This window comes from Lepisosteus oculatus, chromosome 16 (genome assembly GCF_040954835.1).
Source record: "Lepisosteus oculatus isolate fLepOcu1 chromosome 16, fLepOcu1.hap2, whole genome shotgun sequence".
Taxonomy (NCBI): Eukaryota; Metazoa; Chordata; class Actinopteri; order Semionotiformes; family Lepisosteidae; genus Lepisosteus; species Lepisosteus oculatus.
In genome coordinates this window covers 13,858,074-13,871,307 of record NC_090711.1, presented here as the reverse complement: position 1 = coordinate 13,871,307, position 13,234 = coordinate 13,858,074, and the positions used below count along the sequence as shown (strand labels likewise).

The following is a 13,234-nucleotide window of genomic DNA, read 5'->3' as shown; positions in this document are numbered from 1 at the left end:
ATGTGTGAGGTGATCTTCAATGCCTGCCTACCATTCAGAGTTTTCAGGTGAGGATTAATCCCAGCTATGGCATCAGTAACCAAGGGACAGAGCTGAAATGACACCATGAAGCTGGAGGTTAGTGAATGTCATAGGGACTACACAGAGGAAAGCTCTCTCACTGACTGTTCGTTAACATCTTTACACATCTGCTTGATCCAAACCTCTCATGCTGCCCTAGTTCAAAGCTACCGACTATATGCAGTCTTATTGATTGCCCTGAGTGCTCCATCACACCTGTGACAGCTCGTAGTGCTGGATGGAAATGCATATCTAATGGTTTCGTGTCTGTTGCAATACTCACTTTATCCTGAAGAGCATTTCGCAGGGCTTTGTCGATAAACGAACTGAAAAGGTTGTAGAGCCAGCTTTAAAGACAAAGTAGAAGATGTTGTTAATGTTGTTAAACAGATTGTGCTGAAATCTTAAGATGTTTTGCTGTTGTTGTATCGCTAGTCATTTATAATCTGCTTCACATTCACTGGTTAGTTGGTCTTAAGGGGGACCTGCAATGCTATTTTCATATTTCGGGGTTAGAAGAATCAGCATTGATGAGTGCACTTCAAATGGCAATGAAAGTTGTACACAGTAACTTGTAAAACCTCCAATTTACTTCACAAAATAGATTACATTTCCAGGTATGTGCAGCGCCATGTTGTGCGATTCAGAATGAGGCAATAAAACGTCCAGAAATGTGTGCAGCCCTATTACACTGTAAACAAACAAGCTTGTGAACACATTTCTTTTAATCCAATAGAAATATTGATTTAGATTTAGAGATGGTTTTGCCGACAAAAACTACTTACTTGTTAACCCTACATGCAGATCACATTGGAACATTTATGTGCTGAAATATCTGCTGCACAACCTGTACTTATTCGCTCGTACGTCACGTTACAGTCTTATGAGTTGGTCTGATATTATCCTTATCCTTCTTCCTCTGTCAGAAGACTTAGCCAGTTGTATTTACAGCATTTACCCCAGCATGCCTATGTGTTGTAACCTTCGAGTACCAATGCAGTTTCTCTCTGGCATAAGAGACAATGGTTGGTCAACTTGTAGATTAGCATCGTGGCAGTTTACTGGGCTGTAATCACCCCAAGACCAGCTTGGAGGGTGAGGACTAGTTAAACTACCTCTGTAGCAACAACAGTCTAATTAACATGTCCTGAGAATGAGTTTTGCCACAACAACGTAAGTTATTGACTTGTAGTATGTAAAAGCAATGAAACAGATAAAGACCAAGAAAAGAAATGGTTAAAATGATGGAAAAGACAACTTTCAAGCCTGGGATTTCTCCAATTGAATGGACTGAGCTAGTCTGTCTCTAAACGTTGTGTTAATTGTATGCGCTTTGGCAAGCCTGAAATTCTTCAGTTGTGCCAAATGAAGCCCCTTGAACGGACAGGCCCCTGAGGGAATTACCTGGCTCCTCCGTGAAACTTGATTTTGGCACTCCCTACACTGGCAGAGCAGCTGGTGCAGCTCACTGTGGGCCGGCCAGTCTCATCGCTGCCTACTGCCATGACGGCGGAGATTGTCAGCTCGCTCACCGACAGGTCGAAGGAGCCGTGGTCCTTTCTGTGTGGCCAGAGAGCAAACACCTGAGACATGTCCCTTGGAGCATCACGCTGCTCTCAGAGACACTCGTGTCCAATATCAAAAGTGGGCCTGAAACAGTTCTGCTTGTGTGTTAATTTAGTGTATTTGGGGGAGTTTTCACTCATATCAGTGGTGGAATTAATTTAGTGTATTTGGTGAAATATTTACTCATATCTGTGGTGGAGCACTTCTACAATAATAATTCTCAATATTTTATGAAACAAATACAAATATTCCATGGAGAAAACAAATGTTATTGATATAAACAGTATATAATCACTCTATCAATAATTCAGATAAAAACTTAATACTGCAGCTGACTAGACTATAGTAGTTCTTTATCCTACTCTGCTCTTTAGTATGCATTATTATATCATTATTAAATCAATTATTTTACCCCTGATTCAGAGTATAGTGGCACATTATGCAGACTACTTTAGAAGTGCTATGAATTATTATATTTGTAGATGATCTTCTTAAGTGACTTGTCCCATGCAACTTCTGGTCATCTGGTATTTTGGGACTTGGTGTAAGAATATATCATTATACCCATTATTTGATTATTTTTAAGACAAATCTTCCAGATCTAATCATGTAATCATAATAGCATTTACAGAACAAAGCAACTCTTGTCATTTGTAATTAATCTCATTCCAGAAAACACAGGGGTCACATTTCCCTTCATCTCTAACACGTCAATCAAATACTTTTTTCAAACTGACCATATGTGATGGTGCACTACAGAGCATGTAGGTTTCATTGCGGATCGCAAAGACACATCTCCCTTGTCTTTTGACCTTTCATTATTTTAACCAGCAGGCAATTTGTGCCAAAGGAACTGGAATTTGACATGTAATGATACCTGTCATTAGAATTGTTAATTTAAGTTCCGGTCACTGAAGGTTCAAGATAATTCAGGATGAACTGTCATCTGAGGGCTATGATTTCTGTTGCACACTGAAGTTCAAACGGATAAACAAAGGAGGAATCCTGTGTTGATTTATTTCATTTTGTCAGAAATCAAAGATTTAATGGAATCAAGAAATGAGGATACCACGTATTTGACTGATGTTGCTTGTTTTTTTTCCTGGATTGAGTGCTTTTAACAGACGCTATTAAATTCCCTTAACTGTGAATTGCAACTTAAAGAAGGGATAATCACTGATATAATCACTGCAGCAAAAGTTTTAAAGTCCAACTTTGATTTTAAAAGTACTACAAAAAGGAGGAAAGAGTAGTGCTAAGACAGTGTTGTCTCTTGTAAAACTGTAATTAGATTGTGCTCGTAGTTATGGAAACCAAATTATGCAACATGTTGTTTATTTAAAAGATTAATCCCAGACCTGGAATGTTAAACCTACATGAACTTTAAGTATTTCACTCTCCAGTTCCCATCGATGCTGATGTAGGCATTGCCAATGGACAGGCTGAGCCCACTGCCTGGTGCCAACACAAGCGATGACTGAGGTAGGCCAAGACTCACTACTTGCATCCTGGAAGTACAAGAAAATCAACTGTGAGGTAAAAGCAAGCAATACTTCTCTGGGCCAAGTAAACTTCACTTTTCCCACATTGAGTATTACTTTAGAATAAACTCTAACAACTTTAGACTTCTGGATGATTGTGTTGGATTGGGTTTGGGGACGTCATTTCTTATAGATGGTCACTTTTCCACTACTTCAAATATCAGGACCAAAGGGTTTCCTTTCAACTTGAACATCCGGCAAAACGTAGCACTTGACAAAAAAAAATATAGTAGGTGCATTTCAAGAAACTTACACACAGAAATGTTCCCTCACGCTTTGGAATTAATTAATATAAGACACTGACTGAAAGCGTAGTCAGCTTTTCTGTCTCCCGGAATTGAAATCAGAGCCTGACACTCACCCTGACAGACTGTACTCTACACTGCCAACTGGTGACACTGACTCCTTCCCTGATATGTCAGGAATATGAACAGATTTCAATTTCTGCTGCAGGACTGCTATTCCAATCTGACGGCCTGAGGAGAGAACAGGTGTTTAGTGTGGAGACAGTTTGGAGAATATTGGATATATAGAGTACCGTACAGTACGTGCTCTTCGGAAGGGCTGTCGTAATATCGGCCTTCCACAAGAGGCTGTCAAAAGGACTTCATTATTTGTAAATAGACTCATCGGGTGTCAATTAATTCATTAATTGAACTAATTGAGCCAAGTTAAAACACTACATTTACACTACATTTAGAATTCTAAGTGATGATGTAATGGATTGAGTGGAAAGGTCATATAAGGGTATAAAATAGGAAGGGAAAGAAGCCGAAGTTGTGCTTAAACAGGATGGACGCAAGTAACTGTTTTTTCTCCATTTTTGTTCTGAAAAGGATTTTTTGAGGTGCTTTCCTTTTGAAGAGAGATTGTGGGCCTTTGTGGGACAGATTGATTTTATCGTTTTCCTCAGTTATTATATTAGTGAGGATTCTTTTGCATTTTCTCTTTCCAAGAGAGCATCCCCTGGCAAGTCCTGACAGGACTTATCGTTGGGAGAGTGTTATTTAAGCCAAGAGCTCACTTATTGAAAGATTCCAGATATACCCACTCCCCTTGGGATATCACAACATATATTCAAATTGTTTGTTCTAGACTGAAGAGAATTATTTCCTTTGACCTATCTGTAAATAACAGTTCCCCCAAACTGGGAATAACGATATATTTATATTTTTCTTATTTGAAGTTTACTTCTGTCTATTTACTTAGACAATGCTTTTCTTTCAATGTTATGGTCACCAAAATTAAACAGTATTCTACATGAGATCTTACCAATGCATTCTAAAACTTATTCAACATTCTTGCTATACAGCATATCCAAGCGTTACTTTATTGCTTCTTCATCTTATCTCTTATCTTATTATTTTGGGGAGAACATAAACAGAAACATCCAGATACCATTCATGCATATCTTCCTGCAGCTCAGAATCACCCAGGCGTTTCAGCTAAAATCTAAAAATACGTTTTTTGGCATAATGTGTTTCCCCCCATGAGGAAAAGTCTCAAGAGACTGAAGACACGTGTATATGTTTTATGACAGTTATAGAGTTCAAATGTTATGATGGTTCTGGAATCTAGAGAATCTGTGTGTGAGGGTTAATGCTCTGAACTGCTCTGTGATATTACTGAGGGTGTGTGAGACCACAACCATCTTAAAGAGGTGACAAAGCAAATTCCACAGAAAACTGGTGATGGGTTATTAATTTTTCAAAATGAATAAAGGATTCAAGGAAAAACATGAATATTTTTCACTATAATTCTCCCCTTTTGAGTAAATGTGAGAGAATTTTAAGTTTTTCGACATTTTATCCACCAGGGAATGCAATTTAACATTTATTAGTGTGACATCTATCTATCTATACAAATTCCAAAGATAATTTGAGTTGGTTTCATTTGAAATTCCGTTCGATGATGTATACTGGAAAGCAGGAAAGATCCCACTCTTTGACCGCTTTTTTCTGTGAGAGTTCAATGAAATCTTCCAAAGATATTAATGGAATCCCTATTGGTCAGAAAAAAATAACATTTCATCAACATATGAAGACATCTTGAGAAGTCTCTTCCTTCGTTTAAACTAATTTTTGATGGCAGGTAAAGGGGAAAGAGAACGTCTTCACTCTGTCCTCCTCCCCACTGAGAGCTGGTGTGTGGGGAGCGTACTGGCGCATCATCCAGTTGGGGGCTACACAGTGGTGGTAATGGAAGGGGGTGAGCGCTTTGAGTGAAGTGTTCAGAAAAGAGGCATATAAGTGGAGGGAAATCTACTCAGATTCAATACTCAGATGTTTCAGATGTTCAGAACAAACAGAGATATTTAATTAAAAGGCTGTTCCAAGGAGATAAATTTGGAAGTAAAAGGCATACTCCACACTCACATATACTGTACTTTCCTTAAAATCACAGTGCAGAAAGTGACTGGGGGGCATGTCTAATTTCCCCCAGAGTGAGAGTGATTTTATTTTTGAAAAAATGATGACAGACAGCCCATTGCTACTAACAATTTGACTCAGACATGGGCTTCAGTTCATGGCCAGTTCTAAATTATACATGAGCTTGTGTCGCTGTTCTGGGCTTGACATTTCCCGGCTGGCGGGCAAGTTGTAGAGCTGTACACCTACCATATTCCAGTCCCTTCTGTGTGAGTCTCACAGTGATGCCTGGGTTTGTGCACAGGGACAAAGGGCTGAGGACGAGAAGATGAAGCAGCCACAACACAGCCATAGTGTCTTCAGCAGCCTGGAAGACGAAAGCAGGCCACACGAGTTACGCTGCAGGACACATCAATTATTATAATAACTACAAATAATTAATATCTTTCCTGAACAATCTTTTAGTCTGAGATACAATGAAGGATCAAGCACTATTACATTCTTTGTCCACTTCTGAGAGTAATAAACTATTTTTATTCACATTTTATGTAGGTAAAGACAAAGAAAGCATCCTCCACACACAATATATTAGTACACACTGAAGTTTTGACATGTAAAATAATGGACTGGTTAAAATAATTGATTTTACTTCATATGGAATTCAGAAATTTGAGAAAGATGCTCCTCTAAAAATCCATTAAAAACTGAAGAAGTGGTCTGTATTATCACACATTCAGCTCAATAGTTTTAGAATGCAAATATTCCACTTTTCATAACACCCCAGTAAAAGACTCACACAAATGTTTGCATCTGTAACGAAGACACATCTTTTTTATGAGATTCTCTTTTACTGACCTTTCTTTTTATCCAGAAAAAAATCTTATACTGACAAAGGGACTGTTTCAATTTCATGTATAACCTGAGCTGCGTTTTGAAGTTATGAAATAATAACAGGTACAGGCAGGTACAGAGAGATTAGGCGTTAAAGTGGTGAATGTAAAAAATATTTGAGACTCCTCTGAAAAGAACCTTGGGCTACAATACAAAAACAATATTATGTAATGGGGTAGGAAGTTACACTTATGAAATAATAATAACAAATCAGTATTTGATGTCAGTCCCTGACAACAGCTTGTTATGAGAGTAAATTATATGGACTAATAATAATTAACCCTATCTTTTCAGATCCCCTTACATCTGAGATGATATCTATGAGCTCTCTGATTATTATTATTATTATTATTATTATTATTATTATTATTATTATTATTATTATTTTGTGTTCTATTTATCCTGACCTGTGGCCCACGTTGTTATGTGTCCTATCCCCATTGTCATCTCACAGGGTAGGGTGTTTTGGTGGAAAGTGCAAATATTTGCATACCACAAACAACTGGAATTTACTGAAATACAGCAACTGAAATTTCAACACCACAACCCAGAGTGCAAAATAGCTCACCGAAAAAACTCTAGAAAAGGTTTTTTTGGTGTATTTTGTTTCTTTCTTGGGTTCATTTTTTCGCTCTAAAAACTTCTTTGCTTTGATCTACTTACTTTGTGTGGCAAAATAAGACCTTTGAGAACTTGTAGGTTTTGAGAAGGTCGTATTAAATGCTATTCCCCCAGATCCCTAAACATCCATTCTGTGTATGTATATGAAGATTTATTTTGCTGTCATTTATTCATAGAGCTAAATTGTTCATCACTGCTCCTAGAAAAGGTTTCTGGGGTTCAGTTAATTAATAGCTGTGGCCTCGTTAACAATTCATTCAGTTACATTTATAGCTTCTCCCATGGCCTGTGACTCTGAGCCATGACTGTGCCTGAAGCTTGAACTGAAGAGCAGTACATGACACAGGCCTCACCCCCTGTTTCTGAGTCACAACATGCTGCTTCAGTGAGCACTGGTAAAGAGCACAAAAAAGGCAGTGGAGAACACTTCCTTTTCACAGGAACAACCGGGTGAAAATTCACATTAAATGCTAAAAAACCCAAGGGAAATAGATTTAAAACCAGTGAAAGGACGGTGTCTCTCCTCTTTGGAAAATGATAATACTGCCATGTGAGATATTATAAATAAGAGGCTTTGGGTGTTTTATATTAGATTATTTTGTGCAAAAGGGTACAACATTCAGCACGAAAATGAAGCGTGTGACGTTACTCATTAAGGAAAAATGTGTACACGACACTTCAGTTCAGTCTACAGTCACCCTCCGGCCAATAGTGCTTCCTTCTTTTACCTGCTGTACAATCTGTTCTTGAGCAATAACCAACAAATAGGAAGTCAAACTGTTCCATACACCACATCTATTTGAATTTGGGGAGGTTGGGGTTGATTGCAGTTCTCCTCTCTGTTACCGACTTCTTCCCCCACAGCACCTGCAACAGCCCGTAACCCACTCTTCACTTGCTGTAACACAGGCCCCTGACAAACACAGAAACTGGGGAACAGTGGGAGGAGTCATGTGATGTTTTCTTGCATGGAAGACAGTGGCCTGTGTTGCTAAATGACTTGAATCTCTGTTTGCCAATCAGCATTGAAACTCCAAGAACCTCAAGTTAAAGGAAGTTCAAGCAATGTAGGATTTGTTAAAAGCACTCATCCAGAAAATGAATTTGGTTTTATTATGAATGCATTAATGTCCCTAAATAAAGACAAGGTATGATGGTATAAGGCATAAAGCTACAAGACATAAAGCTGTAACTAGATCAATTTATCAAAAAAGCTCAACATAAATCCAATTACTACACTAGATTCAGGTATTGCAAAGTATGCATGATTAATTCTCACTGTTTTGCACATAGGTAACCGCAACCTCGACTGTCAAACTGGAGTAGAAAATACATTTTGCATATTAAAACAAAATACAAAAATTAACAAGCAGCTAAGGTGAAACAAAGTGGAATAAAGCACAAAAATGCTTTCACCAAATAATCGCAAGGCACTTCCTTGTCATAACAGCTTCGGAAAACTAAAAGCGACTGATCTGTAAAGAAGATCTGAACTGTAACCAGCCTTTAGACTCTCCAGCTACAGCTGTTCCCTGTATCTGTGTCTCTCTGATCGCCACCCGAGCCCTCGCTCAGGTTCTTTTAAGACAGAACAGGCATTTTCTCCAGTTACCTTGTTCGGTTCTGTCAGTGCAGGGCTTCTCCTTCCTCTTGCAGAGGCAAATCAACCACTTGTTCCAGGGGAGTGAAATGTGGTGAGAGAGACAGGCTGCCTTTAACATACTGTTCTGAACCAGGAAGAGGGCAGCTCTGTAGTGAATTGTCACTAAACCACATTCCAGCTGTGCACGTTTGCTTCCCGAGAGCCAGGAACACTCGTGCTTGTAGATATCGAAAGCATTTACGCAGTGCTATTAAAGACAGTTCCAGATCTGTCATAAAATACATTTTTATTACTGTACACAGGATTGCACATGAATTAAAGAAAGCTTGGAGAGGTGTCGGCCATTATGACTCTGTCATGGCACCTGACCAAGAAAGGAACTAAGCCTAGTGGGTCGATGCCCGGCAGCTGTCTGGAATTTCCAGCTCAATGTGATCAATTAATTTACTAAATTGATCAAACTCACTCCTTACAAGTCAGTGTTTAAGGGTGAACTAGAAGACCTGCAGGTTTGTGGCTCTCCAGGCCCAAGGTTGGTCACCCCTGTGAAATACCTGTTACCCATCCCATTCCAGCTCAGATGAATCCACGTCAGATGACTCTACTTACTTCTGTTCACTGTCCCAGAGGGGAAATGTGCTTTGCAGGCAAGTAAAAGAAATAACACACTACACAACATGAGCCCCTTTACAAATAAGAGACATGAACGTAGGATGAGAAAGAAAAAATATAAATAAAGTAAAACATACAATCTATTGTCTACAATAAGCGACTTAATAAGATATGGTAGCATTTTGTCCTCACACACAATAGCTAGAACAGCTTGACAGAAAAGCAAAAGATTGAAGTAGGGAGCTATGTCAGCATGCATAGGCTGCAAAGGAGCAAGTAAAGGTTTATTCCACGCTGAAAAGAGAAGAAAAGAAACACAGCTGAAGAAGGCTCCACAGGCAGAGGTTGTTTCTTTTTTTCATTTTTCAGCGTGGAATAAACCTTTACTTGTTCCAGAAAAGCAGCAATATACTCTAACTCCTATGACAGAATGTTGGGCAGGATTGTAGAGGGAATCCACTATATTTCTGGCCAAGAGATTTGAGAAGCCTCTATCTACTAAAGTTTGTAGTTTCCTCTGCCCTGCTTCCAGGAGAAAACTGCAGCTCCAGGTAGACAGGAAGAAGGGGAATTAACTTGTTTCCAGTGAGATGAGGCTCAGCTGTTCGTGATTAGTTGACCTCTCAAGGTATAAAAGGGCATGGCAAGCACAGCTCCTGTTGTTCCATTGAAGGGTCTGTAAGATACTGAAGTCTTGTCTTCTGTATAGGAAAAATGAGAGAAGTCTCCTTGGGAATGCTATGGTGTACTGTGGTCGTTAATAAAAGATGAGACAGCAAAGGCTGAATTCAAGCTATTCGATAGCCTGAGAGTGTGTATGTGTAGGTAGGGTAGAGATGGTACATACTAAATCAGTCAGAGCTTTGCACATATGGAGGGCAGCATAAAGAGATGATTGGAAACAGACTACTTACTGTCTACAAAACTCCAAATGCCTGGCTAAGACATTTTATTTTAGCTAGACAGAGAAACAATCAGCCAACAACCACCCAGAAATGTTACAAGAAGATTTCCAAGAGGACTGCAGTTACTCCAACATGGATGCTGTGAGACCCAGCACAATGAAAGAGACCGTCTCTGAGGTGTGGTAAGTCCTCAGACTTCACATATACAGCGATGCAAAACATGGCCTGTAATGAAAGCAGTGGGAAAGGACACTGTGAAAGTGTGCCAGACTGATAATGCAGTGGGTGAAATTCAAGTGAGATCAAGCTGTCACTAAGAAACTGATATATTCCTGAGACCCATAACTATTAATGAGTTGGTTGAGAATACTGTCTCCTGGAAGACCACATTGAAACACCAGAAAAAGACAGACTTTTCTGCACCAGGTCAGATGTGGCTTCTCCAGTCCACAAGGGAGAACTATTGACAGAGACACTCACCTAAATACCTGCAGGACTTTAAGGTGGGAGCAGCAAATTAACAGAGTGAGGTCATTAGGGTAAAATGAACCTCCACACCCACTCAAAGGTTTGGGTGGTCTACATCATCCTTCTATAGTTAAAAATAATTTTCTTTGTTCAGCTTTGGGAACTAAGTCAACAGTTACCATACTATTAAGATGCTGATTTGTGGGGGAAAAATCTATTCAGAAAATGTAGTGCTAGTTATAAATGTAGAGTGCCATCTAGTGGTGAGGAGTGCTGGTGGTTAATAAACATTGAAAGAGTCTTCCACCACTTAAAAGGATCTGCAGCAATGGAAGATACTGTATGTGCTCAGAATGTCCACAGGCTTTTATTTAAAAAGGGCCTTTCCAAACCCAAGGATGGTGTGCATAGTGATACAGGGGAAAAAGAAAAACATAACAAAAGTAAATGTAACGAGCACATACAGAGTAAACTAATGCAATGAGACATAGGCTCTCGTAAAAAGATAAGTGTTAAGTCTAGATCAGAAGAGAGAATTTGTCTCTGAGGAAGGACATTCCCTAACAATGGAGCAGTGATGGAAAAGACCAAGATTTAGTCCCGGGTACAGTGTGGAAAGGACCAGCCTCAACTCAAAGGAGCCTATGGGAAGGATTGTTAACATGAAGGAGTCCAGAGATGAAAGGTGTAGCCAAATTTAGAGCCTTAAAAGTCAGTATCAAGATCTTATATTGAATGTGACTTCATGGGCAGGCGACAAAGAGAATATAAGTCTAGGAGTGATACTGCCAGGATCTAGTGTGAACTACAGTCTAGCAGCAGAGATTCGGACATATTGCAGCTTATTAGCTGCATACAGTAGAGCTACATGTCCCTCACCGGGGGTCACCTAATTCTTTTACTGGAGCGGTGCCTAATCATTCCACTAAAATAATTTTGCAGTGCTACACCTGTTCCTCAAGGCATGTTTGCAATTGTTACCTGAGCTTCATCTTGAGAGAACTTGCATAAAGATATAATGTTAACTCTGTCAAACTAGTTGATACATTAGTAATATTAAATGTCTCTTGGAAAGGTGGCTATCACTCTAAATGACAAGAAGCCAGTTTTTCATAGTCTGTGACTAGCCTTTGCCTCAATCGCAATGAAATTCTACTTCAGCGCATCCAAAGTTGTGCTACACCATAATATCGAATTATATTTATGGAATGCTGTATAGCCAGGCACCACAGTGACACAGTGGTTAACTTTTTTCCCTTCCAGGGCTGGGACCCTGGGTTCAGTTCCTGGGCTGCTGTCTGTGTGGAGTTTGTATGTTCTCCCCATGTTCACATGGGTTTTCCTTTGTTGGTAGGTTAATTGGCTTAAGGCAAACTGGCCCTGGTGCGAGTGTGTCCACGCCTGTCCCTGCAATGGAGTGGCGTATTGCCCAGGGTGTATCCTGCCTCATGCCCATTGCCCGATAGGGTAGGCTTAAGCTTTCCTGTCACACTGTATTGGATACAGCAGTTTGGAAATGGATGGATGGAACATTGTACAACTGTATGTCTTCTACAGATGGAGAGTCTAACTGTAATAAACCAAAGTCATTTATCTAAAGGCCATCTCTCCCCTCTTCTTTTGCACAGCACACAGCAGTTATTCAACAGCTAGCAGAGCTTGTTTCTAATTTGCTTCAAAACTGGTGCTGCACAACCCTATTCCAGGTCTTGGGCGGCTACATGATTGATTTCAGAGTTGATACTGCTCTGCTTTTCCCTGCAACAGGTTTTGGTGATTTAGAAGATAAGCAATCTAGAGCTAACACATACGCTCAGCGGATGTGTTTCCTCTGACATGCTTCATTCTTTTCATTGTATTGATTTGAAGACTAAAAGTAAGAATTTCTCCTCACACTCCTCTTCACAGGACATCTTCACAGTTATCATGGGCGTTGGAGGAGTTTGTGTAGCCTTTTCAATGGCTTTCTGCAGCCTTTCAAAAAAGAGAAACTGGCAGGTGTTTCACAAAATCATGTGACGAACTTTCTCGCTTGTGGTTTTTGTTTTCACAACCAGACTGCTGTCTCACTTTGACACTGACCTCAGCTGGCATTTGAAATGTCAAAACCAATCATTTAAGGACGGAGAGACTCATTTCTTGACTCATGTATTCTTCTGGCTGCTTTCCTATTTCCAAAATACAACCCAAGCATGGGTGGGTGTTTTTCACCTACAAAAATATAAAACAGACAGGCTCCAGAGGGGCACTAGGAAATCTGATTTAATAAGTACTTATAATGAATGAGAAATTGGGAAGTTTACCCATCCCTAAACACTGGAATAGAAGAAATTCTATGATCTATTCTATGTCTTCCTGAAGCCCTTCTGTTGATTCATGAAAGGTCAAAATTAAGGGCTACCTCACAGGCTCCCCCAAGACAAAAGCTCTCACACCTCCGATCATACATTGTGGAGGAGAATCATGAAGTGCCATTAATCTGAACGATTTGGCCTGTGAATACGGCCCAGCTGGCTTCTCTCCTGCTTTTAGTGTTAAATTAATATTTAGGTAGTCAGGATCTCCAGCCTAGGCTCAAAGCACTTACACATTAAAACA

General features: G+C 39.7%; 1 protein-coding gene across 4 annotated transcripts in view; it reads right to left on the bottom strand.

Moving 5' to 3' along the window:
- The window catches only part of LOC102686441 (bactericidal permeability-increasing protein), a 28,457-nt gene that overhangs the window by 10,076 nt on the left and 5,147 nt on the right, over window positions 1-13,234 (bottom strand). Inside the window, exons 1-8 of one of the 4 annotated variants that reach the window (XM_069179420.1) lie at window positions 8,661-8,806; window positions 7,777-7,977; window positions 5,786-5,903; window positions 3,529-3,643; window positions 3,003-3,134; window positions 1,465-1,620; window positions 344-407; window positions 32-92 (exon numbers count right to left, since the gene is read on the bottom strand). In XM_069179420.1, the coding sequence (XP_069035521.1) occupies window positions 32-92; window positions 344-407; window positions 1,465-1,620; window positions 3,003-3,134; window positions 3,529-3,643; window positions 5,786-5,888 (631 nt within the window). In that variant the 5' untranslated portion in view covers window positions 5,889-5,903; window positions 7,777-7,977; window positions 8,661-8,806. Of the gene's footprint in view, window positions 1-31; window positions 93-343; window positions 408-1,464; window positions 1,621-3,002; window positions 3,135-3,528; window positions 3,644-5,785; window positions 5,904-7,776; window positions 7,978-8,660; window positions 8,807-13,234 lie in introns of those variants that run through there. The other 3 variants (XM_069179421.1, XM_006639445.3, XM_015364701.2) reach the window with 3 other exon arrangements.